Below are 25,523 nucleotides of genomic sequence, written 5' to 3'. Positions count from 1 at the left end.
CCCCTAAACCCCAAAGCTGTCCCTGCCTCAGTTAGGGGCAACCCCAAATCCCAGGACCAAACTTGACTCGTTCTCTCAGTCTGCCTTCAAAATACACTCAGGATGTCACTCCTTCCTATTACCTCAACTGCCCCATCCCCAATTCAAGCCTTCATCGAGGGCAGGCAGACAACTACCAGTCTCCTTTGGGTCCCCTCGCCCTCAGCTCCCTTTTGCCCAAAACTACAGCAAATCTGCTAAAAGCACAAGTCAGTCCTGGCTCCTCCTTCCTAAGCCCTCCCACCTCGCTTAGAAACTTGAATCCTCAGCACAACCCACAAGGCCGTGCAGCACGTGTCTCCCATGTGAAAACCTGCCAGCATGTTGAACCACCCCCTGCAAAAGCCTGAATAGCTCTGGGATGAGATGCATGAATCCAACATCTATTAAGGAGGGTTTGTAAGAATTTCTTTGTGAGAACTATGCTACCTACCACCTCTTCACGCACACACACCCCCAGAAGTGAGTGAGGAGGCCTCCCCTTTCACCTGAAGTCAAAGGAAATGAGGCTTTAACAATTTATATGTATCCCCTAAAACTTAGGGAACACAGTAGATTGGCATCTGACTCGTGCCTAAGAAACTCAGTGAATGAGAGGCCAACTAGCTGACTAGTCAGTCCACCAGGGAGGCAGTCGCTGCTGTTTGGGATTCAGCCTGTGGTCCCTGATCTGTGTAAACAGAGGGTGCGTGAGTGCTCCCCTGAGCCGCATGGGGTCTAGGCACGTGGGGTCATCTTACCCTACAGGGACAAACAGACCTCCACTGAAGATGCTGGCCGTGGACCCCCAGACTCCTAGGGACTGAGGAGGGAGTGCTGATGTGCTGATGTGCTGATGATACAGAGTTTACTGGGCAACTCTAAGAGGCTGGCCACCATCACCTGAAGAATCACCAAGAAACCCATGTGGTTCCCTGAAAGAGTCAGTATAAGCATCTATGGGGCCCAGAGAAGGATAGCCCCCTCGAGACAACAGCGCCACTCGGTCCTTATGGAGTCTTTCACGCTCTCCCTAATCCAACCGGGAAAGGAAATGAGAGTCAGTAAGAATGAGTGAAGTCTTGACAGTGAATGAAATTGGAAGCATTGATGCTTAAATGGAACATAACCATCTTTGACTACTGAACTGACACTGTGTTAGTGACGTTGTATTATTTACTGAAAGACTGAAGGCAGGAGGAGAAGGAGACAACAGAGGATGAGACGGTTGAATGGCATCACTGAGTTAGAGCAAGTTCTGGGAGTTGGTGATGGACAGGGAGGCCTGGCATGCTACAGTCCATGGGGTTGCAAAGAGTCGGACACGACTGAGTGACAGAACTGAACTGACAGCCTACCTGTGTTTTCATCTAGGAGATGATTATTCAGTTAACCCAACTTAAAGAAACAGTGAGAGACAAAATTTGGGGATTACACCCCATTACTGTTCATCCAACACACTGGTGGTGCATTTAGTTGTTGCTGTGTCTGACACGTGAGACCCTCAGCTCAGTTCTCGATACTGGGAGAGGGCTTTTCAGTATCACATCACATCGAAGGTAGCCTAGGAGAGACAGTCAGAAGAAGAAGGGCTAGTCTTACAGACGCCTCACCCTGAAACATCTGAAAGGCTTCGTCCAGTCTTCAGGAAGGACCAGACGCAGTCAGGAGCAAAGGCGTTTCCAGGTCTGACCTTGACCACTCAGGTTGGAGTCGGGACCTCAGAGAAAGGGCAGCGAGGCACGCAAGACAACGCTGATGACACCAAGAACAAGAAAAAGGAGAGGGCACCATCAGCGGGACAATCCTGGGTCCAGCCTAGGCTGGCTGGTCCACACCGATGGATGGTGATTTGATGGAAAACTACCACCACCACACCATCTTCTAGATTCTGAGGGTGTTGGAGATTATGTGAGCTCTTCCTTCCAGTACCACATTGTGGACAGTCTGAGAATTATGGCAGGATGGCATGTCTTTCTCACACTCCTGGACCCCAAGATTCTGTATGACAGGGACTGTCTGAATAATCTGCGCCTGTCAGCACTGGTGTGGCCTCAAGGCAGAGCTGGGGGGCTCAATACTGCCGCTGGATGGACGGGCAGGTAGATGTGACCTGTCTAAGTCCCTTCCACAGAATTCCCTGCTGCCTCGAGCTCCCGACAGACTTCTTCCTCTTTCCTGCGGCCTCCACGTTGTCTCTGGAGCCAGGCATCCTCAAGCAGTGTGCTTCTCCTGAGAGCCACGATGTGATGATCAAGGTGAGAACAGACTTCGTATAATTCCATAGTGACAAATATGGTCATGAGACATGTGTACATCTGGGATTGTATAAAACTAAGCTCTGTAGAGGTTTATCTCCAGTGAGGAAGGATCGCTATGCAAAGAAACATTCTGGGTGGACCAGGGAAGGGGTGGATGCTCCTACCAATTTCTAGCAAATCCTACCTGCACCCTCTGTTACCAACCCATTGCCCCCCAGCAATCTACCAGCCTGAATTACTGAAGCTCAAGGCAGATGTGGGTGGGAGGTACCTTTGCTCCCCAGGAACCCAGACACAACCCCCTGGAGACCTTAGAAACTTCTCTGTTTGAAAACCACAGAACTCGTCTGTGAACTTCACCTGCCAGGCTGCCAAAGGGACGACACGAGTGAATGCAGACCAAGTTTCAACCTTTTTATTCAAAGCAGCTTCTCACAATGTATAAATACTGCATATTAGCACACATGAAAAATACAACTTCTAAGGCACCCAGAAATGTGTTCATACACGTTACAGGACCATTCACAAAGAGAGTGTACAATTTGCTCTAGACAGTCAGCATTTGATAAATCAGAAGATTATTATCCCTCAGTACTGCACCCAGTCTCAGGTAATATTTACAGTGTGGTGAGAAAGGGGCCGTGTACCTGCTTTATAAGTCTATGAAGTACTCATACTTACAGATATTCAGAACTAGTTAAAGACTTTCCCATGATAACCTGGCGAAAGAAAATGAGTAGCCTAATTTGCAAAGGTCTCCTCGGATTTTGGTGTGTGTGCTAGATCCATGATCAAATCTGAACACTCCCAGGGTGGGCCGGATACGTTTTTTGGTAGCCTGCTTCATTATCAGAGGTTTGGTAATAAGCCTTACCACTAGAATCCCACTTCTTCAGTATCAGATCATTTCTCAGCCGGCCAATGGTTGAATGGTTTCATTGTGGATGAGCATGGGGCATCTACCTAGTGTGAGAAGTGAAGAGATTTCTTCCAGGGCTAAATAGGAAGTGGAATGGGTTGATGGAGAACAAAAAGGAGGTGGAAATTTGGCAACTGTAGGATCTGGCTGCTCAGTCTAGACACGTCTGAAGAACCCGTGCTGGAGGCGTCTACACAGATGGACAAATCATACACTGGTCAGGGACCCTGAAGAAGGCCAGACCTCCACTCTCTATGGTACTGACATGGATAAAGACTGGGACTACACAGCAGGAACACCCGCCTGGGATTGCGCATTTCAATCCGAGAAACTCATCTTTCAGAGCCTTCACGAGGGGATGACAAATCCCTCTGTAGGGCCAGCCAGAGGGAGCATGAGGTTGGTGGATGGGGGAAGCTTCTCTGTGCCATGAAGTATGCACACCTCTGCCTAAATGTGCCCACAATCTATGGAACTCGTGCTTTGCTGGAATAATGGAATTCTTTGGTCCTTGGTTTTATGAAAGGCAATATTTTCACAAACCTGTCAACATGGGCATCAGCAAATGACTTCAGGCCGGGACTAATGGCACAGGGACATATTAAATACTAGATGGAAAATTCCACACCCTCCAAACTGCCCAGAGTCACCTTAATGAGCTCCAGAGTGAGGCCAGGTGTTGGGCCAACGAGGCAGGGTCAACCCACAACCCACAGGGTCAGAGCAAAGGCTAAAAACTAGACGTCAGTTTTTCTGATTGACACACACACACTGCAAATATTTGAAGCCAGTCTCCATCCTAGTGGAAGATAGGTTGGCTTTATGAGCACGAATTTTGAGATGAACCAAACAACTTGACTTTAGCCATTCTATGGCCCTGGTCTCAAGATCATCTTTGAAACCTTGATAAGGAGAACCAGGAGGTAACTACAGAAGCAGGGCCAATGAGAAAGAATCATTTTTTTAAATTTAATTTTCAAATTTTACTTGGTTTTATCAGATCCTGGTGGACGCCCGTCCAGTGAGCTCCGCGACTTACGCGCCACTCAGACAGCCCAGAGTGGACTGTGACCAGCTCAGGGGCGTGCGTCTTGTGCACCTAGCTTGCCTCTGCCCTGCTACACCCAGGTTCAGCATGGCTTAACACACCTAGTTCACTGACAAGACACTCAGGACATGTGGGAATGCGGATGATACAACTGAAATCAACTTCAGATTGTCTACACAGTAAGACTCACATGTAAACTTTGTTAACATCTCTCAAGGAGTGCTGACCGCAGCCAGACTGGACGCTTCCAGGTCACCTGCAAGGAACCTGGGGTCAACCGCCAAGGTCAGGAGCAGGAAATGCCGTTGGTTCAAAACAAACAATGGACCAGCGGCCCTCCCTATGACCGTGTCTACACCACATGAACAGCATGAAGGGGGCTCCAGAACACCTGTCCGGGACCCCTTCGTATGGCCAAAGACAATCACCAAGGTGTCTAACTGGTCCCTGCTGCCGTCAACTCAGCCGCACTCTCCAGGTTAGCCATGGCATACAGACTGCACAGAGTCCATCCACATGGCTTACGCTGCTTAAAAAGAACAACCCGTATTACCATTTTTTTTTTTTTTTTGCAACAAGCTTAAGGCTCTGTTCACAAACTCCATCAACTGCCACACAGTGAGAATTTATGGGGAGATCCTCAACTACATACGTAGTTGCAAAGGTTGGAAAATTTCACTGATCCTAATGGTAAGGCTTATTCACAAATTCAATACATTTTTTCAAATTATACTTCAAACTCAATTACTTTGAGAAAAAGAAAATTAACCAGCTCTCTAACAATTTAGGAGCACTCGATTCTAATGGAAAACAAAGAAAAACAGAAAACCATTGGCACCAAACCAGGATGCTATTTCTTGAAAGAACAAGTGATATTAATGGAAAAGATTGCCTAAAACGCAGATCCTAACTTACCACAGAAATATAAAAGTTTATATTCTGAAAATATATATACTGTATTAAAGTCTGTAAGCATTTCAACCAAAATTTGCAGAAATAACTAAGCAACACTTATCTACAACAAAAATATACATGCAAGACAACCCCCAAATGGTTTCCCTTAAATATCTACAAAAGCAAAGTGTAGATTTTTAAAGATCATACAAAACCATTTACAGAGAATAAAATAAAATACTTAAGAAATCTCATTTAGAGTCTTAAATACTGTGTATATTAGTGAGGATGTCTAAACTAATATATACAACAGATCTCAGTATCTGAATACAGAAACATAGAAGAGAAGCAATTCTGCATTTTAAATATTCACTTAAGAAGATCTGAAGGTGTTTCTATATTTCTCTTTGTTAAAAAAATTTCCACAGAAACTGGCTTGGAAAATTACATGAATGTGACTAAATTTCAAATTAAAAAAGTACAAAAATTTTTTAAACCAACAGTTAATCATGGGAAATGCAATTCAGCATCCAGTGAAGGCTATTTTTCAACATGGTTATCTGGAAATAGAGTTGCATTGGTCAAAGTCTACTGTGATTATCACTTTTCCATCCTCATACTAAACTCCACATGGGAAAAACATATTTTCATGCTTCAGAGAGAACACTTCCCAGTTTACTTTATACCAAACAAGAATAACATTTTAAATCAATTCTCTACTAGCTTCTTAGAGTTATCCAATTTCATATCCTAGAGGGTCATTTTTGATGGTTTTCCACCCACAGACATTATTTCAGAGCAGGAAGGGATATATAGGTATATCAGCCTTAGGCCGAGCCATTCAAATGGTGAGGAGCTCTGACCATCTTCGCAAAGTTCTCCAAAAAGCCCTCCTGAACCATGCTGTTAACTCAGATGCTTCCACTGCAAGACCCTGGCCGCTAATCACCAGGGGCTGGAGGAGAGGGGAGTCCTAATGCAGGCCTCACGGGACGGCACAGACTGCACTGTCAGAAGACTCCTTGACTAAAGAAGTGCCCTCATCTGCCCCAAAGGTGGTCCCAGGATGTGGCCGCCAAGACCAAGTGCAGTTCCTCTAGACCTGCCCAGGCTCTGGGATGTGACCGACTGGGTGGGGAGCGGGCGAGACGGCGTAGAGAGAGGGGAGAAAGGATCGTGTGGATGGAGAGAAGGTTCTGGGGTAGAAGAGAAGAAGTGAAAACCTGGGCCCCATCTCAAGAGAGCTATGGAGGACAAACGTTGGCACAGCCACAGGTGTGGTAAATCTCAGCCCATGTCGGTTGGCCGTAAGTTACCTGGATCTCATCTCTGCATTATCAAAGCAACTATTCAGAAAGTGAAAAACTCAGTGGTTTGGTCTACCCTGTAACCAACAGATTAAACTGACTTTTGCCCAATTTGTGGAACATCCTTCTTGAACTGACTGTATGGAAACAGCCCAAACACAGACTGTCGGGTAAAACATCTCCTGTTATACGTGGAACCTGCCCCTTAGCCCCAGGTATTCCACCTAAGTGGTGGTTTCACGTTCCTACCTTATCATCAGAGATCCTGGAGGTGTTTAGAAGTTTGGATTTGATGATCCAAAGCTACGTTTTAGTCCAAAGTTAAAACACTTCTGTTTTAAAAAGATGGGCATTGAGCCAAAGAAATTTCCAAACATTGCCTTCCATCTCCAAAGGGAATCCTAACTCTGCTTCTAGAGACAATGAAGTGGTTGCCCCTAGAAGGTAAACAGAAAGCAAGGTGCTCTTTCTTTAGACGACTTAGTGATGGGTGAGAAATTACCTGCCAAGAATGAGGCTGTCTAGGGGCTTTGGCAGAGCACACATTGGCTTTCTCAAACGAGGAGACAAAACCAAATAGAGATGTGATCACAGGCATTTGGGCAAAGGGGGGTGTTTCCCTATAGTGACAGTTCCTACAGGATCCCACGTGGACCACGCTGGCGGGCAGGGGGTGGGGGTGGTGTACACAGGACTTCAACCCATCTTCCTGTGGATGGATTTAGCCAAGGCAGTTGTCTCCCTGCCGAAGGGAGAAACGAGTGAGACGTGTGCTCTTCCCTGATTCTCTTGAGGACACAGGAAAAGGAATGGGGCTTCCTGCAGAGGGAGCCAAGACCATCTGAAGGATGGAGAACCCAGGTTAAGTCTCTAGTTCAAGTGCAGAGACTCCACCTGTCCTCCAAAATGCAAAGCTCAGCACCATGAGTCCTCTCCACCTGCCCGGCCCAGGGTGTCCAGCTGCCTCCAGAGGAGGAAAGAGGACCAGAGAGGGAACTGCAGCAATGACCCTGCTGCAGGGGTCAACGAGGGGAGCTTCCTCAGCTGCACCCCTCCACTCTCTCCAAGGAAGGGTCGGGAGGGGCTGCTGACTGACAGAGGGCGGGGGGGACAGGCAAGCAGAGGTCCTTGAGAACACTTGGGGGCTGGGGTGGAAATGGAAAGATCCTGCCACTCTGAGAACCAAACCTTCTCTGGTGTGTGACCCCACACAGAACACGGCCCTGTAACTTCTCTGCTTGAACCCCGATGTTGACCCTCTCCTGTGCCTCCAAAACCAAGGCCCCAGATCCAAACCTCTCCTCCTCCACGGCCAATCTGGGGACTTTGGGCTGACAGCCTGAACACAAATGCAGGGGCCCCTCTGCGGCCCATGGGCAGAGGCCTAATCCCTGGTTACTGCTCCCTCATGGGAGTAAAGAGCCTGAAAACAGGACTTCTGGAGGCAGAAAGACTTAGACCTGCTGCTGACAGCTCCATAGAGTGGGGACTCTCCCCCACCTCTCTGGAAGGCCCCAACCAGACACCACTGCCCTAGGAGAAAAGGAACTCTGAAAGTCAAGCCCCAAAGGAAGAAGTGTCCCTCAATAGTATGCAACCCCCAGGGGGCCCAGTCCCCACCTGTTCCTGACATCCTGGAATTAGGGACTGGCTGTGTCTCAGGACCATTCAGGCAAGAGGCCCCTTTATCTCCTTAAAGGCAACAGGGCAAAGAGAAGACCTTTCCATGATTTCTCCTAAGAACAAGTGTTCAATGATCACAGAACTGTTTTATACGTAGAGAATCTGGCGCAGAGCTGTTCTTTTTAATCCTAGAAATCCTGTTTCTATCTCTCTGAATTTTACTTCAACGTGGTTCATTGCTAGAATGCACCAAACAGCTCAAACCCTGTATGGGATTTGGTCCAGGGCAGTATGAAAATAGTATCTGTGTGAACAACAGATATCGTAACGTATAAACAAAAATAAATAAATTAAATAAGTCTGATTAAAGGGACAAAGAAAACCGCTTTCCTAGTAGTTTATGTGTTTTGCAAAACTAGCTTTACATATAATACACATAAATTATCAGAATTTCCACTTACATCATTTTAAAAAATATATATTTAACAAAACGCTCCTAAATGTACAATATCTGGGTTTTGTAAATCACTCGGTTGGGTTGTTAAGACCAAGCCCTAAAAGTCACACAGACGTGCGTCAGAGAGGAGACTGAGGCCAGCTCCACACAAGCGTTCTGCTCACTGCTCTGGAAAATCCCCTAAGACTTGTCGCCCCCCAGTCACTGGATCTGCCCTTAACCAGAGAGAGCCAGGGCAGCTGAGTCTCCACGCCAGAGGCACTGTGTAGACACAGCCTGAGTCAGAAGGGTCGGTGGGGCGGGGGGACCGGTCTTCCTTCCTGGACCAGGGTGGTGCATCTCAGCAAGTGGGGCAGGACAGGGACGCCTGGCAAAGGCCGGGGAAGAGATAGCCCTCGATGGCCCTCCAGCCAACTGGGGATTGGGGCGGGGCCCCGGGGCGGGAGGCAGAGTACACTGCGTTTCCCATCATCACACAAACCAAACCAATGAGGGGCGAGCAAAGGACACGAGGAGAGGGACACACCCTAGGGACAGAGAGATGCCGGACAGACTCCTCGGCCGGGCACACACGGGGCTCCGATCTCTGCAACACTGGGCGGCACTGGAAGGCAGGGGCCCTGCAGTGCCGGGCCCTCAGACTTCGTAGATTTTGTCCTGCAGGTAGCTGAAGAGGGAATCCAGGCCTTTGGAGGAGCTCCAGAGTTGCTTGAGCATGACGCATTCTTTCTCGTTCACGTCCTCAAGCGCCGACTTCAGGAAGCTCCGCACGAGGCATTTTGACTCCTCCAGCACCTGCAGGGGACACACAAGCCTCGTGAGCCAGGCGCCAGGGACTCTGCTCCCGAGGGACGCACTTGGCCTGGGCAACCTGACGTCCACAGCCAGAGGCGGCGCCTCCTGTGGTCCCGGACTCCCCAGGCCCTGCCCCTCGGCGACACCAGGAACAGGTTGCATGTGTGCCCAGATGTCAAGCCCTCAGTCCCTGGGATGGCTAAGGGGACCTGCGTCAACCCCGACTGCGAGGCCGTGGTCTTTACCCAAGGGTGGCAGACACTCAGTACCACTTTCTACAGGTGCCAGGAAAAAACCTGGGCAAATACTGCTTTAACCTCCGCGTGCCACCTAACTCGAGAACGGCTGGGATCACAGGGCAAGATAATGAAGTGAGCTAACGGGTTGCCAAAGTGCCCACAGGACCCGCCTCGACAGCAATGCCCTTGCTCAGGCTCAGCAGTGAGAGCAGTAGTAATAAAAGGAGCGATCCTTGCAAAGCGAGTAATAACAGTGGCAGTAAATGGCAGTAATGAGCAACAGCAGCGACAACAGTCACACTAGTATTATAGTTGTGATACCAGTAATGTTAGTGGTGGTAATAATGGTAACAGTAGTAACAGCTATGGTATTACAGTGATGCCAGTGACAGCAATAATACCATAGCATTATATTACAGCAGGATTAACCACTGGAGTATTAGGAATACAGTAGCCATTGTGGTAAAAATGGCAATACTAATCATGATCCTGAGTAAGAACAATTGTAGCAATCACGGCGATAGCAAAGCCACTACCTCCACCATTAGCCTGTCGGCTCTACGACAGGCACTCTCCATGGATTCGTGTATTTCCACCTCAAGTTAATTCCACAGAGAGGCAGTATGTTTATCTCTGCATTACAGACGAAGGACCTGAGCTCAAGGAAGGGAAGTTGCCCACGGCTGCCTGGTGGACATGCCCTGCAAACCCCTGGCTGATTCCGGAGGCCCCACGGCTGCCTCAGTCTGGCAGAGGCACAGCTGGTAGCAAAGTGTCCAAGCATCCTTCTACTCACCTACCCGTTCTCTGCGGACATGGGGACTTCAGTTCTCAGTCTCATCAAGTGCTTTCAAACAGAAAAAAGCAAGACAAGAGCTCCCTCGCTCAAGCAGGCTGGAAATGGGCAGTGACCATATCCTTCAGCTTGGGCTGGAGGCTCACGGGTGGTAAGAAAAGGCCGGCTGACGAAGGATACCTCTTCCCTCCCTCAGATTTCTCTGAAAACCACCATCTCTGGGAGCTATGGGGGAGATTCCTGCCTCAGATGAATCACCCCAAAGCTCCTGAACTCCTATCTGTGGCCAGGAGAGTCTTCCTTGCAGGATTTCTCCAAAAGCTGGTTTTGTCTGAGCACCCCCAGAGGTCAGACTCCTCAGGGGAGCTTTGGGGTCTTTGTCCCCCTGCCTTTTCAGCCTTGTCACCCCCCAACACCCTATGGGCCAGCTCAGGCCACCAGGAGCTGCTGCCTGAACCCCACGTGCCCTCACTCACACCGTTTACCCCACTGAGAACATCTACCCACCTCGGCAGGCAGAGGCCCCTATGGCACCAACCACCCCTGTCTGCCCAGGCTCATGCAGTTTCCTGGGACTTGAGACCTTCGGGGCTAAGACCACAAGAGAGAGAGTCCTGGGCAAAGAGCTGGCCGCCAGAGTCGTCGGGAAGATTAAGAGAATCCACATAAAGAGCTGAATGAAGGGCTTGGCCCATGACAAACCACCACCAAGAAGGCAGGGCCGTCCCCACCCAGCCACCAGCCCTGGGACCACAGGCTCCCTGCAGGCAGCGCGGACACAGTGGGTGTCCGTACAGGCTGGCGGGGGCCATCAGGAGGTGAGTGACCGCGGGTAGGGACTCAGGGTAGGCGGGGAGAAGGGGCGGGTGGCCACTCGGCCCCCACAGTCCAGCCCAGCTCCCCATGACGCTGGAGCAGACAGTGTCCGGACCTTCTGCTCTCAGAGCGCCTTTTCTCCTGCCCTGCCCTTTCCCCCGCTGCCACAGGGTATTTCCACACAGCGCTCAGAGCGACTTTCATGAGAGAAAATCGACAGTTAAAACCCGGTGCTGCCACAGAGGTGTTATTCATTTATCCAGTTTTCAAGGGGTCTTCAGAGTCAAACTGTGGACTTTAAATGCGCCGCGCGCTGGGCAGGCAGGAGAACTGAGGGACCAGGGCGGCAGAACTGCTGTTTCTCATCTCTCAGCGGGCCTGTGCCCTGCCCTTATTTGCCTTTGCTTCCCATTTCTTTGAAAACCATAGATGATTTGTGTTCCCGTGCAAGTTTAGGAACTTTAAGGCATCACTTCCACCCCAGGGTATAAATCTCTTCTGAGGTTTCTGCACTGGAGCTGACGTGGGCACACCTAACAGTGGGTGACTGTCTCCCTCTGGATTTAAGCTCTCAGCACCGAGACTTGGCCTCTGTTAAATCACACAGGGCCTCTCCACATACTCCCTGCGTGACCTCTAGCAAGTCGGCCACTCCTTTCTAGTCCCGCTGCCCCTCCTGTGAAATGGGTCTGCTGCGAGAACAGCGCGCAGAGACGCGGGAACTCACCACCGCGCTGCAGGAGGCCATCTCCTTGACCCGCAGCATGACCTCCTGGCTGAACGTGGTCGGCCAGAACACCTGGGACACGAGGCCCCTGCTGCAGGCCTCCTGCGCGGTGAGCTTCCGCCCACAGAACAGCATCTCGTTGGCCTGAAAAAGCAAAAGCAGGAGAAGGCTGAGAGCCTGTACGCCTCTGAGACTGTTAACAAGCGAGCGTGCTGTGGGTGATGGTCCCAGCTCTCAGAGGCGGCATCCTTAACTGGGGACCAAAGATGCTGCGGAAACTATTTGCCAACACTTGTGTCTGCATGCGTCTTTCTGAGCGGAGGGCCCCCAGCTTCCGTTAAATTCCCCAAAGAAGCCACGTACCTACAGGAGCCTCGTCTGCCAATACCCCTCCCCGCGTTTGATGGCAGGCCCCCCGCGAGGGGCTGGGGACAGTTCAGAGTTGACACCCCGTCCCTGACGGCTGATGTGGGAAAGAGCAGAAGATCCACCCTAGACATTAAAGCTCTCTGTGAGGTCTCCAAGCTGGAGAGCATGGGGGAGAATCCTCCTCCTTCTCTGGCGGCTTAAGTTGCTCAGCGCAGGGCCGCCTGCCGCTGTGTCTGTCCCTGCTCCGTGGAGAGGAGGAGCTGCGAGGACAGGACAGATGGAGAAAAGAGCCCTGCTTGCGCTGGGCTTCCGGGGCCCGGCACCCCAACAGGGGCTCTACTGCTGGACCTGCCAGTTACGGGAACCACTGAACTCTGTTCCCCCCACACCTCCCTTTAAGTCACTTCAGGTGCCTCTTCACCGACTGCCCTAAAGGTCCTGAGTAACATCACGATCCCGACACAGAGAATGCATCCTTTCCAGGGGCCCAGGGCTGGACACAGACACTGCCCAGCAGCCAAGGGCAGAAGCCCCTCCTGCCTTCCGCAGAGCCCCCCGCACTCTGCTCCCCGAAGGACTTCTCTCAGCTGAGGAATGTGCCGCTGTTATTCGTATTCCGGGAGGAGACGCGCGGATAAGGTCCGAGGCAGAGGCGGGGCACAGCGCACAGCCCCTGACACCAACGCCTGACCCTCCCACGGACAACCAGGGCGGGACGGCCGTGGGCCCTCCTTCAGGACAGGTCCCCGCCTCCTTCCCACAGCGGAACATCCAACGCCCTCCCCGACTGCCGTCCACCGGCCTCCCCTCCCGTCCCCTTCCTGGCCCTGCACGCTTTGGCTGCTCTGAGGCAGATGTTGAGATGCCAAGCTCTCCCAGCCTCTGGATCTGTGCACACGCTTCCCCTCTGGGGGGTCACGATGACCCAAAGGACAACTTTCATGCCCAAGGAGTGAAATTTGTCAGGTTGGTAACAGGCCAGTGGATGCATCTAGTTGGAGGTTTGAAGACAAACACACGCTGTACGTATTTAGAGACAAGAGACACAGTCTCAGGAAGGAGGAATGCGAGGAAGGAACCCAGGAGAAGAAGCCAGACGGGACGCAGTCAGCTGGCAAGAACAGGTCTCAGTCGGGAACATTCTTGGAGTTTCAGAAATGATTGAAATGAAAGAAAGAGACAAGCCTCTGCAGTGTTAATATGTTTGTGACCACCAAGGCCGAGAGGAACGGGGCAGAGCACAGAGGCCAAGATCACAGGCAGAGTGCCTGCCTCATCTGCCCACCACTGCTGAGGCTGTGAGCTGCAGAAAGCGGCCCTGGCTCCTGAGTCCAAACCACCTTGCAATCCACCTGCTGGGCAGGCTGTGTAGACACCAGCAGGCAGCAACCCCGGGAGGCAGAAGCAGCTGAGATGACCTGCAGACTGCATGGGGAGGGAGCAGCCCTGGGACCCCACCCACGGGAAGGGCCACATCCTAAACAGCAGGACAGAGGAGGAGTGCTCTGGGACCCCAAATGTGCCGCAGGGATGAGCAGGCTTACCAGGGCGACACCCAGGATCTGGGGGAAGGTGTAGGAGGAGCAGCCGGCGGGCGTGAGGCGGATGGTGGCGTACGGGGTCTGGAACCAGGCCTTCTCGCTGGCCCACACAATGTCACAGAGGGGCAGGATGGAGGCGCCCAGGCCCAGAGCGGGCCCGTTGATCGCCACCACGATGGGCTTCTTGAACTGGATAAAGGCCTTCACAAAGTCCCTGGGGGAAAGAGAGGACCTTGTTGAGCAGGTGAGCGGACTTACGGACACGTTTGATTCTGTCGAGGTGGGAACAAGCCCCCCCAGGTGCTGGGAAGCACCCACGGGTCATCAGGGGAGCTCGCAGGGGAGCCCTGGAATCACAGGCACAGGCATGGCACAGTGCTTGGCGTCAGATTTTCAGGGGAAAACTCATGGGGTGACCATGGTTTGCCCAGAGGGTCCCAGGTCAAGCCCATGGTCCCAGCACCGTACCTGGCTACCCCGCCCTTCCACCTCCAAGATAGTAATGAAGAGCAAATATCCCTAAGGAAGACACCCTGAACGTTAGCGCTCACTACGGAACTAAAAGGAGGGTGTGATAAGGAGGGGTATTTGAACTCAAGGAGGGAAGGAATGTGTTCATGCGCCTAGGGCAGCATGAACCCCTCCTTACTGGAGGTACCCCAAGTTTGGTCCGATGATCACCCTGAGTGATGCTGTAGAGGGAATTCAAGCTTTAGACCATGGGCACAGGTGGGGACTGATGACCTTTAAAGAGTTCTTTCAGTCTCAGGACTGTCTGATTCTGAATTACCTACAGGCATGCCAGACTCACTGAGTGTGGTTCTAGAATGTTGATGAGGGTCTGTGTGTTTGGGTGGCTTTGGCCAAAATTGGGGAAGGATGCTGGGCTCGCCCGGGGCATGAGGCATCTGGCTCCATGGCTACAGATCAGCCAATGTCGCCTCCCTGTCCTCCTGCACCGAGCAAGGTTACAGCATGCATCTTGAATATTAAACAGGGACGCCTACAACAACCTCTGGTCCTCTGGCTTAGGACACTCTTCACTTTTCCCCTAGCTGCTTTATAAGGTCCACAAAACATTAATGTTCATCTGGACATGGAGGAAAAACCCAGGATGTCTAGTAAAGCCTGCATCCCTCATTCTTTTCAGGTGGAAGATTGGAAACAAACAGGAACTCACAAGAATAAAACCCAGACTCCAGATCGTGACCTTGGTCTGCCTCCACTTCCCTCTCCAGCACCATCTCCTGTCTCTCTCACCTCTCTCTCACCCAGGGGCTTCCTGGGCCTTCTGAGAGTTCCTGGAAAACTCCGTGATAAGGATTTGCAATTATCCCAATTATTTGCTGCTTGCTTGAATGCTCCTCCTTTTCCAGTTCCTTAAGGAAACTCACAGGTCTGCCTCATGCACTGCTTGGTCTCCAAGCACATTGAGATGAACACTTGGTAAATCATCTCCCAGAAAGAGAGCAAGGATGGTGGATGTGTGGTAGGGATGCACTGGCTTGTCCTCAGACCTGTTTTCCCTTCCCTCTTCCTCCTGGGGTTACTGTTGGGACATGGCCCCCAGTCTCCCTGGCAGCTGGCTATGCCCACGTAACCAGGTGCCAGCCAGTGGGACATAAGTAGAAACCAGATACACACTTCTGGGCCTAGTACAAGAAAATCTCCCACCACACAGCCCTCCCGGCCCTCTCAGCTTGACGAGCTCAGCAATCTTGGAACACATTTGTTGAATCATAAAATGGCAGGTGTTTGGGTTCCTACTCACCCCTTGGAGGACAGCCATGGGTTGATCAGTAATATCTATTCTGCATTCACATATGCAAGAAGTAAACTGCTTTCACAGCTAAGCCATTATGTATGTTGGGGGTTCATTTGTTACAGCAGCAAATACTTAACTTATACAAACATCAAGCTGATTTATCTCTTCTCAATTGATACTATTCCCCCAAATTCTTCTCAAAAGACCTGGGTATCACAGTGGTATGCCAGGATTGGACTGAACTGTGAGAAGATGGCTTAACACTCCTGAAGTGGGGGTTATCTCAGGACCTATGTGTTGTTGCAAAAGTATGCACCCAGGCTTGAGCTGTTGGATTTCCTGACTTCTGTGTGACTCTGTGAGTAGACTCTTTGTGACATATCTCAGCCACTGCTGCCCAGTGCAGCTGACCCCAAAAGGACACTGCCGCACAGAGGGAAACGTGGCCCCATGGCCTTCTGAGTCCTGGTTTTCCAGTGGCCTGTTTCCTAGCTTCACTTCCTGACTTCATGGCCCCAGTCACTGGTTTTAACAGGTGCTTTTTACCAAATGCAATTTTCAATCTGCAGGGGGATGTGGGGCTTCTTTGCAGGGTCCTTGGAACCATGGGGTTTGGGTTTGGGATTTTCAACAGATGTTCCATTCCTAAAGCCCGTGGTACAACTCCAGGATCCTGGATCTCACAGCTGGGAAGGATGTTAAGAGAGAGGCAAATCTCCCACTTGGCATAGAATCACCTCCTGAGGATGCATCACAGCCTCTGCCGCACACTCTCAGTAAAGGGGGCCCACCCCTATCAGGACCTCCCCCCTGCTGCAGTCCCTCTGATACTCCTGTTCCCTCTGCTTCACCATCCACAAGACAGTCCTTCCAGAAAGTCGCTTGGGCCCTCATGACTCTCTAGGAGCTGCCTCTTCCGGACCCCAGAAACTTTGACGCTGCTGTTTCCAACCTGAGCCCTGTGCGCAGGTACCAAAGACCCTCGAGGAGGGCAGAGGGGCCCAAGCGTGCTCAGCTCTGACCCTCTGGCCCTTCAACCCCACCCTCCCGTTTCAGTCCAGCATGCTCAGTGCTGTTGCTTCGGTTATGTCCGACTCTTTGCGACCATGGACTGCAGCCCGTCAGGCTCCTCTGTCCCTGGGACTTTCCAGGCAAGAATTCTGGAGTGGGTTGCCGTTCCCTTCTCCATTCAGTCCAGCAGACTTGCAAATTCATTTCCTTGATATAAAAACACGATGAGCAGGCCACACTCCCCTTCCTTTTCGTCTCACCTCGAGCAGGAGATCTCTATCACAAGGGTGTGCTGGACATGGGAGCCAGACAGCAAACAGGATATTGCATTACAGATGCTGCCGCTCAGATACCTGATCCTGGCCCGGGTGGCAGGGCAGCGCTGGGGAGATGCCTGGCGTCTCCCCCGTGTCAGAGTCCCTCAGGCTCATGCCAGTCCTCATCGCTGCCTCCACTCAACCTGAGCCCATGCCGGGAACTGCAGGCTGGGCCGACATGGCAGGAAGATCAGCAACTTTGGCGTTGGAGGACTTGGCCTCCAGCCTCAACACTGCCCCTAATGAGTGGGGAGACCTAGGACAAGTCGCCTAGTCTCTGGAGCCTCATTTGGCTTCTTGTAAAATGAGAAAGCCAGTGGTGTGTCCCGAGATGAGAGCAGAGACTTCAATGTGAGGGTCCACCCAGCACCAGCTCAGTGCCTGGCACGTGGCTCTCTGTCACGGTCAGCGCATCGGCCGGTGAGGGCAGACACAGCTTTCACTCTGTTCCCAGTGCTCTGTGATCTCCTCTCCTGGCCCGCAGGAGACTCAGAGCAAAATCCTGCAGCGGGGGTGTCCAGAGTCCACCCAGAGCACTTGGCAACTGTGACCCTACTACCTGTTCCCTCTAACGGGAGCCATGGGGTGCAGCGCCCCCACTGTCAACGTCCCGAGCCAAGTCAGCCAAGACGGGGGGGGGGGGCATGTGGGCACCAGGCACTCATGTGACAGCCACCCTGGGCCCCCCCCCCCAGACACCCGCTCCATCGTCAGATCCAGGGTTTCAGCTAGACCTCATGGCTGGAAGTAACAGGAAGAAGAGTGAAAGTCATCCTTCACATCAGCTCTAAGTACTCACTATGGGCCAGGGATGGACCAAGTATGCACTCAGGTTATCTGACTCCTTCTCATCCCAGCATCCGGCCAGCAGGCCATGGTCTCCCCTGTGAGGGGGCCTTCAGGTGAGGCTGGCTTCTCTGCCAGGATGGAGCACACAGCTTTGTTTGGGTCCCGGAATGAGGCTTCTGCGGAGTGAGTCATCCGAACGCTTCCCACATCTGCTAGTTCATTCAACGGACATCTGCAGAAGGCAGGAGGCTCCCCGGGCCAGGGGCAGGTGTGTTTTCTTTAGGAAGCGATCAGAATGGGAAGGGGCCCATGGCTCGCGGTGCCACAGCCGCGTGTCTGGCCCGGATCCTGGGCTCAGCCCAGCTGAGATCGTGCATGAGAACTGCAAGGGACGCCTGCAGCGTACGAGGTTCTGTGGCCAAAATACGTTATCGGCCTTGCTAGATTTTGAACAAAGTTCTTTCACAAGAGACCTCTCAGACTGTAAATTTGTTTACATGCCTGGAAAATCCACAGGAGAGGGGAGAGACCTCATTTATCAGCAGGGCTCCTCATTCACGATGCTCCTCTGGAAAGCTGCAGAACACTCTCTGGGAAATGCTTCTTCACATCGTGGTTCCAGAACTTCTGGTGCATGTGCGTTAAGCCTCTCTCAGTCATGTCTGACTCTTTGCGACCGTATGGACTATAGGCCACCAGGCTCCTCTGTCCATGGGATCCTCCAGGCAAGAATAACGGGAGTGGGCTGCCATGCCCTTGTCCAGGGGGTCTTTCCGATTTCTGGTGCGCTCAGTCAATGTGAAGAAGCCTCTTGGTTGGCACAGGGCAGGGGTTCCTGATCTTGCTTTCATATTAGAATCACCAAAGAAATTTTGAAACCCAAGACATGCTCCCCCAGCGCTCCCCCCACTCATCAAGTCCAAAGTTCCCGGAGATGGGGCCAAGCCACTGGATTTCGGAAAAGCTCCCTGGGCTGAGAGCCACATGTCCAGGGGACATGTGGTCCCCAGACAAGCCATGGTTCGGTGGTGCCACCTGGTCCCTGGGGAAGGAGCACTTGGTCCACGTAAGGTGTGGCGGTGGGTGTGTGCCCTTCCCAGGGCGGAGGACCAGTGACAGCCTTGCTGGAAGTCACACCCACTTGCTTCTGACAAATCTGTAAAGAATGAGGTTGTAACCACCCCTTGCTGTCCCAAAGGAGATACTGATCTATGGGAGTGGATGTCCTCCCCAGGATCCCAGCTTGTGCCACAACGGCAATGCAAGAGAGGGGAATGCTCCCCACCCAAGGGTCTGCATATACAGAGCTGTCCACATCCATCCTCCTCCTCATGGCTGAGCTGTGGCAGCTCCATGAGGCTGGGACACCCAGAAAAGCAAAGATTTCACCATCAGGCAGAGGGTGGGATTAGTGTATATAACACTTGGGCATTACCAGAAGCTGGGTTTAACATGAGGAAATAAAATCTCTTTTTGATCAAAAAAATAAAGTGGGATATAACCTAGAGTGTAAAAGCATCTCTAATTTTGGCAGGAAAATATCGGATGTCCAATTAAACTGTGAATTTCAGATAAACATGAAATAATTTTCCAATAGTCACATACAGATATGAGAATTGGACCATAAAGAAGGCTGAGCACTAAAGAACTGATGCTTTTGAATTGTGGTGTTGGAGAAGACTCTTGAGAGACCCTTTGTACTGCTAGGAGATCAAGCCAGTCAATCCTAAAGGAAATCAATTCTGAATATTCATTGGAAGGACTGATGATGAAGCTGAAGCTCCAATACTTTGGCCATGTGATGTGAAGAGCTGACTCACTGGAAAAGACCCTGATGCTGGGAAAGATTGAAGGAAAAAGGAGAAGAGGGTGGCAGAGGATGAGATGGTTGGAAGGCATCACTGACTCAGTGGACATGAATTTGAGCAAGCTCCAGGAGACAGAGGAGGACAGAGGAGCCTGGCGTGCTGCAGTCCATGGGGTCACAAAGAGTCGGACACGACTGAGTGACTGAACAATTTTTTAGTATAAGTGTATACCAAATGCTGCATGGGATGGGATATACTTATGCTTTTAAAAATGTTTCCTTGTTTGAAATTCAAATTTAACTAAGCTAAACCTAGGCATGTCCCCCCCACATGTCCAAACTCCAGCAGGGTTCACCTGATGGCCTCTGCAATCCGGGCGCTCTCCTTCCTCCGGTCGCTGGACAACCTGCCAATCAGGTAGGAGTAATCCAGGCCACTGCAGAACACGCTGCCCACAGCGCTGAGGAGCAGCAGCTTGCTGTCGTCCGTGGCTGCGTTGCAGAGCGCACGCCGCACTTCCTTCATGATCTGCAGGCAGAGACGGATTTGTGGGGATGCTGAGTGGTCCCTCTAAAAGCAGAGCACCGTCAGACCTGCAGATCCCTGGGTGCAGAGGAGAGTGAATCTGCTCTGCAGGTGCAGGGAGCCTCCCCTGCACACACGCCACACCCAGACCAAACAAAGAAACCCAAACCCAGCTCCCTGCGCCCTCCCCGAAGCACAGAGCACCAAGCCGGTGCCAGAAGGGTCAGTGTCTGCAGGCTCGGAGGCCGGGTGTGGAGCTGTCTAAGTCTGCCGAATCTCAGCACGTCCTCCATTGCTTATTTGGCCCTTTCCGAGGCATGGGAAAATATTCCCGTGCACAGCCCAGGTGAGGTATGTCAGCCGTCACCAGAAGGCCCGGTTTAACTATGCTCCTGCTTCTGCTTCTTTTTTTTTTTTTTTCATAGTAGCATTTATTTGAGTATATACATATCAATGCTGCTGAGGATACAAAGTGCTAATACCATAGCATATACCCAAAACCAACACTCATTTATATAAGCATTGCTACCTAGGATCAAGTTGTATCTTTTGGTCTCAAGATGGAATACTGTCCATCACAGTTCTCTTCTCCAATTTAATATGTAATTAATTGAGCAGTTCCATATATCTGGTTATAACAATGTTCTCTTGCTTATCCTTAATTCCACTAAAATGCTTATGTGGCTCACAGGTCACACGGGAAGTGGGCTTTGGCACCAGAGCGACCTGTAACATTTTCCAGGTGCCAAGGAAAATAACCATTAAACACTAATTCTATATCCAGCTAAACCATCATTCAGAGGCAAGGGTAAAGATCAGGTATTTTCAAGCGGGGAAGGATGGGGAGAAGGGATGGTTAGGGAGTTGGGGACGGACATGTACACACTCCTGTACTTAAAATGGATAATCAACAAGGACCTACTGTGTACCACAGGGGACTCTGCTCAATGTTATATGGGAGCCTGGATGGGAGGGGAGTCTGGGGGAGAATGGATACACGTATATATCCCTTCACTGTTCATCTGAAACTATCACAACATTGTTAATCAGCTATGCTCCAATATAAACTGAAAAGGTTAGAAAAATAAAATAGATTAAGAATTTTCAGTAAAATAATGCTTACTAGCCTTAGGCCCTCACTGGAAGAACTAAAAAAGGATGCACTTCAAGAAAAAAAACACTATATTCAGGAAGAAAAACTGACTTGCAAGGAAAAGCAGCCAGCAAAGAAAGTAGAAAATGTGTCAGTAAGTCAACATAAAAATTGACTACAAAATCGTCATCGTACTGATAGAGGCTGACTAAAGGCTGGGGTTTGCACAAGGTAGAACTATAGTTTTAGGCAATAATACAGGGTGAGAAGGCCAGAGGTGGGGCGTGCCAAGGCTGTGTGTCTGGGAGCGGTGCAGGGGTCACTGTCACATTTAGGCTTCACTATGTGTACGTAATGGGCTTCCCTGAGAACTCAGATGGTAAAGAATCCACCTGCAATATAGGAGTCCCGGGTTCAAACCCTGGACGGGGAGATCTCATGGAGAAGGGCATAGGCTACCCACTCTAGTGTTCTTGCCTGGAGAATTCCATGGATAGAGGAGCCTGGCAGGGTTGCAAAGAGTCAGATTATCACTGAGCAACTAACACTTTAACTTTTTCCCTTTCATGTGGACACAACTAAAGGAAAACGTCTCAAAAGTACATGAGTTACAAAGAATGGATGGGGGTGGGTGTAAAATAAAAAGAGCTCACTCAATCCAACCGAAGTTAGGGAAGCAGGAAAAGTAAGTGCAGAAAGTGCATGAAAAGAAAAAACAAGGCACGTACTTGCCTGAGTGGAGCTGAGAGCCCAATAGGGGAGACAGGAAAGGAATAGGCTTTTGAATGATTGTTATTAAATATTCAAAAGGCAGAATCATAGGGTACAGTGGGAACACTTTACGAGACCACTGTTTTTTAGATTGTACTTTAAGTGACCATGCCCTTTTATTAAGCATAGCGGTGCCAGGATTGCATCCATGAATTTCCACATAATATTTTACCTGAAACAAAACTTCAGTGAGGGCAGGTACAGTATCTCAATCTTGCAGATGAAGCAAGGAAGACTCAGAAAAACAAAGTCAGGGTTCAAGGTCACCAGCAAGAGGCAGAACCAGGATAGAAATCTCACCTCCCTTCTCATCCACTACTGCACACTGTAGGGTGACTTAAATAAATGGGTGAATCGTGGGGGGAGAAAACACATGCCGAGACATCAGTCTGCATCAGAACTCTTGGGGCTTGAGCTCCATGAGAAGGACGGGAGAAGTGCTTTCCATTCTAACGGGGATAAGCCACAGACATTCATTTACGACATCAAGAAAGCTAGCAGGCCACTATCCTGCGGGTCCTTTAATCCATCTGCCTCCAGAAATAGACACGCTCTCACCTATAGATGAGCTCTGCTTCTCCGAGAGGCAAAGAAAAGGAAACCCTGCTCTGGGGACGTGAGTTGTAATTCTTCACCTGACTCCCCACCTGAGGGCCCGCACGCCTGTCAGCTAGTGGAAGCAAAATCGGACAAAATGGCCACCTCCTCTATGAGTTACATGGAAAGCAGGCTCGTGTTTTGTTCACGCGATGAAAGAACAAACTACCTTTTTAATTTTTAAAGTGTACATATCTTGGGGACTTCCCTGGTGGTCTAGTAGTTAAGACTCTGCCCTTTCAATGCAGGGGGTGCAGGTTCAATCCCAGATCAGGGAAACTAAGCTCCCACCTGCCTTGAGGTGTGGCCCAAAAAATAAATAAAAATGAAAACGTATATATCTAGTTAGTGTGCTTTGCCTTGGCCTTTCTCGTGTTGATAATCCAATTTGGATGGAAGGCTGAGCTTCCTCCTTCCTGAAGGACCCTTTGTCAGTCATACAGTGTAACTGAAGCATGGTTCTAAAATTCTTACACACCCCTGTACCTTCTAAAACACAGTACACCACCTCTCCATGTCACGTGCTAGCCTATGATGCACAGGCCCCTCAGAGGCTCCCGGGCACGCCTCTGCTAACAAACGGTGCCGGACCACTGTGCGTGGGGAAGTCCTGGGTCCCTTCTCGATACCAACTGCTCTGCTCCGCACGTGACGGCCCCGCCTGCTCCTGTGTGAAAACACACCCCTCGTCTGCTGCTTCTACCTTCTGAGCTGCCAAGGGCTGGAACCAGACGACCAAATCCACGAAAAGCAGGTATTCAAAGGGAGCAGACCAGGGTCCCTCGCGCGCCTTCACCTCTACCTGCTGAATCCAGTCGCCCAGGGCCCGTATCCACTGAGACCCCCCTCGTGAAGACCTTCTCGAATGTTCCCGACAAAATGCCACCTCCTCCTCCTCACACCCCAAGTGCTTTAAACCCCTCCCGTGACACTTCTACCAACTCCCTGGCAGAATGTGTGCATCCTCTACCCTGCCCTCTCCCTGACGTAAATCCCTGGGACAGGCGGCCTCTAAGGTAGACGGTATTCACACTTGCATGCAGTCCCAAGTGACTCACTTCTAAGAGAATTTGGTAAAGTCAAGAGGTGATTAAGATACAGGATGACTAAACTTGTCTCAGCCATCCTCTTCTTTTTTTTTTTTTTCTGGCCACAATCCAAGGTTTTCAGTATCTTAGTTCCCCAACCAGGGATCGAACCTGGACCCTGGGAGTGAAAGCACTGGGTCCCTAAGCCAGGAGATCCCCTCAGTCGTCCTCTTTTGCTCTCTCTCTCTTTCTTGGAGCTCTCAGTCTGGGGGAAGGCAAGCTGCCACACTGTGAGCAGCCCTATGGAGATGCTATGCCATAGTCCACGGTGGGAAGCCAACGGCAAGAAACGGATGCCTTTGGCCACTGGGGACCTAGGACCTGCCAACAGTCACGAGGAGCAGCGTGGAAGTGCAGCTTCCCCAGCCGAGTCTTCAGGTAAGACGGGAGGAGCCTCTGATGTGTTTGAAGTATGTAAGAGTATGTGTGTATGAGGGGTGACTTGATCATATCTGCATTTCCAGCAGATCACTCTGCCTTCTGAAGAATAGATAACAGGGCAGGAAACATGAAAGTGGGCAGACTTGTCGGTAGCTTATTACTGATACAATCGTGCAGACAACATGGCTAGTAGTGTGGACACTCAGAGTTATGATGGAAATAGAAAGAAACATATGACTGGCTTGAGGATGGCGTGGACACGGCAGATACACCCCAGAGGTGTATCTCGGTGCCCCTGTGGAGGGTGGTGGTCCACGGACTGAGGCTGGGAGCTACAAAGAAAACCCCAGAAACACAGTGAGGGCCTGAGGTCCTCTCCTAAGGAGAAAGTGAATGAGTTTTTAATCCCCAAGACTTTGGACCGTCTATTTTGCCGACTCTTTCCTGCAGGGGCATTTCCATTATTTTCCTGGCTCTTTGCTATATTCCAGACAAGCAGAAATATGACAACACACCTGCTAGCCTCAGAATCCAGTTAATACACCCAGTAATGTATGAATTTCTGCCCATGGGGCCAATCCCGCCAACGTCACATACACAACTAGAAAAAGAATTCAGTTGTGACCCTGAAAGTGGCCTCCTTCCAGTCTCTCCCTGAACAAGCAGGGCTGGGTCTGCTGGTGGCCACTGCAACACTTCTGTTTCATCTTAACAATAGGAACATTCACCGAACGCTTCCTAGGTGTCAGGGACTCTGAGAGCCTCTTTTGCAGACACCATCTCTAAATCCCACAGGGAATACACTGTGTGATTCCTATAAATGAGAACACCCAGAGAGGCAGAGTAATCCCAAGGTAGCAGAAAAGGAAAAGTGGTGGAGGTTGGATCTGATTCCAGTTCTGCCAGGAGGGGCAGGGCTCCAGTGCTAACTCTGTGCATGCTAAGTCGCTCAGTTGTGTCTGACTCACTGTGACCCCATGGACCACAGCTCACCAGGCTCCTCGAACCATGGGATTTTCCAGGCAAGAATACTGGAGGGGGTTGCCATGCCCTCCTCCAAGGCGTCTTCCCAACCCAGGAATCGAACACATGGATCTTACATCTCCTACATTGGCAGGTGGGTTCTTCACCACTAGCGCCACCAGGGGAGCTGTATTCCTTCGCTAACACCATGTCACATCCTTTCACGGCTACTCTACCCAGTTAGCCAATTTATCCACAGCGTCAATCCACTCTGGTTGCCGGGAGAGCTGAAAACACCAGATCAATAATTGTTTCTCCATCTTCCTCCTCTTCTGTTACCGACAGACACCAATTAGGAGTAAACCTCGCTAATCAACCAAACCTGAGTCTCAGGAGGTGAGAACCCGGGAGCCCTAAATCAGTTGGGTGCCACACCCTTCTGCGATGAGAAGGCAACAGTTAATACCCAGAGCTGCTGCGAAGCGAGAGGATGAACTGGGAGGTTCCACATCTATTCGGTTTATCAAAGGAAAACGCCGTGCCTTTTTCAAGCACGCTTTTTAAAAGTAGTGAAGTAGAAAAAATCTGAGAAGAATTGGTCTCTA

The 25,523-nt window shown here is 50.7% G+C and overlaps 1 protein-coding gene across 1 annotated transcript in view; it reads right to left on the bottom strand.

Moving 5' to 3' along the window:
- Positions 1–2,679: 2,679 nt before the first annotated feature.
- Positions 2,680–25,523, bottom strand: part of CDYL2 (chromodomain Y like 2) — a 161,031-nt gene continuing 138,187 nt past the window's right edge. The window contains exons 4-7 of the mRNA XM_070451496.1: positions 19,856–20,028; positions 13,814–14,024; positions 11,901–12,044; positions 2,680–9,322 (exon numbers count right to left, since the gene is read on the bottom strand). Coding sequence (XP_070307597.1) covers positions 9,164–9,322; positions 11,901–12,044; positions 13,814–14,024; positions 19,856–20,028 — 687 coding nt within the window. The 3' untranslated portion in view covers positions 2,680–9,163. The remainder of the gene's footprint in view (positions 9,323–11,900; positions 12,045–13,813; positions 14,025–19,855; positions 20,029–25,523) is intronic.

This window comes from Odocoileus virginianus, chromosome 20 (assembly GCF_023699985.2).
Source record: "Odocoileus virginianus isolate 20LAN1187 ecotype Illinois chromosome 20, Ovbor_1.2, whole genome shotgun sequence".
NCBI classification, from domain to species: Eukaryota; Metazoa; Chordata; class Mammalia; order Artiodactyla; family Cervidae; genus Odocoileus; species Odocoileus virginianus.
This window is presented reverse-complemented; position numbering and strand designations above follow the sequence as displayed.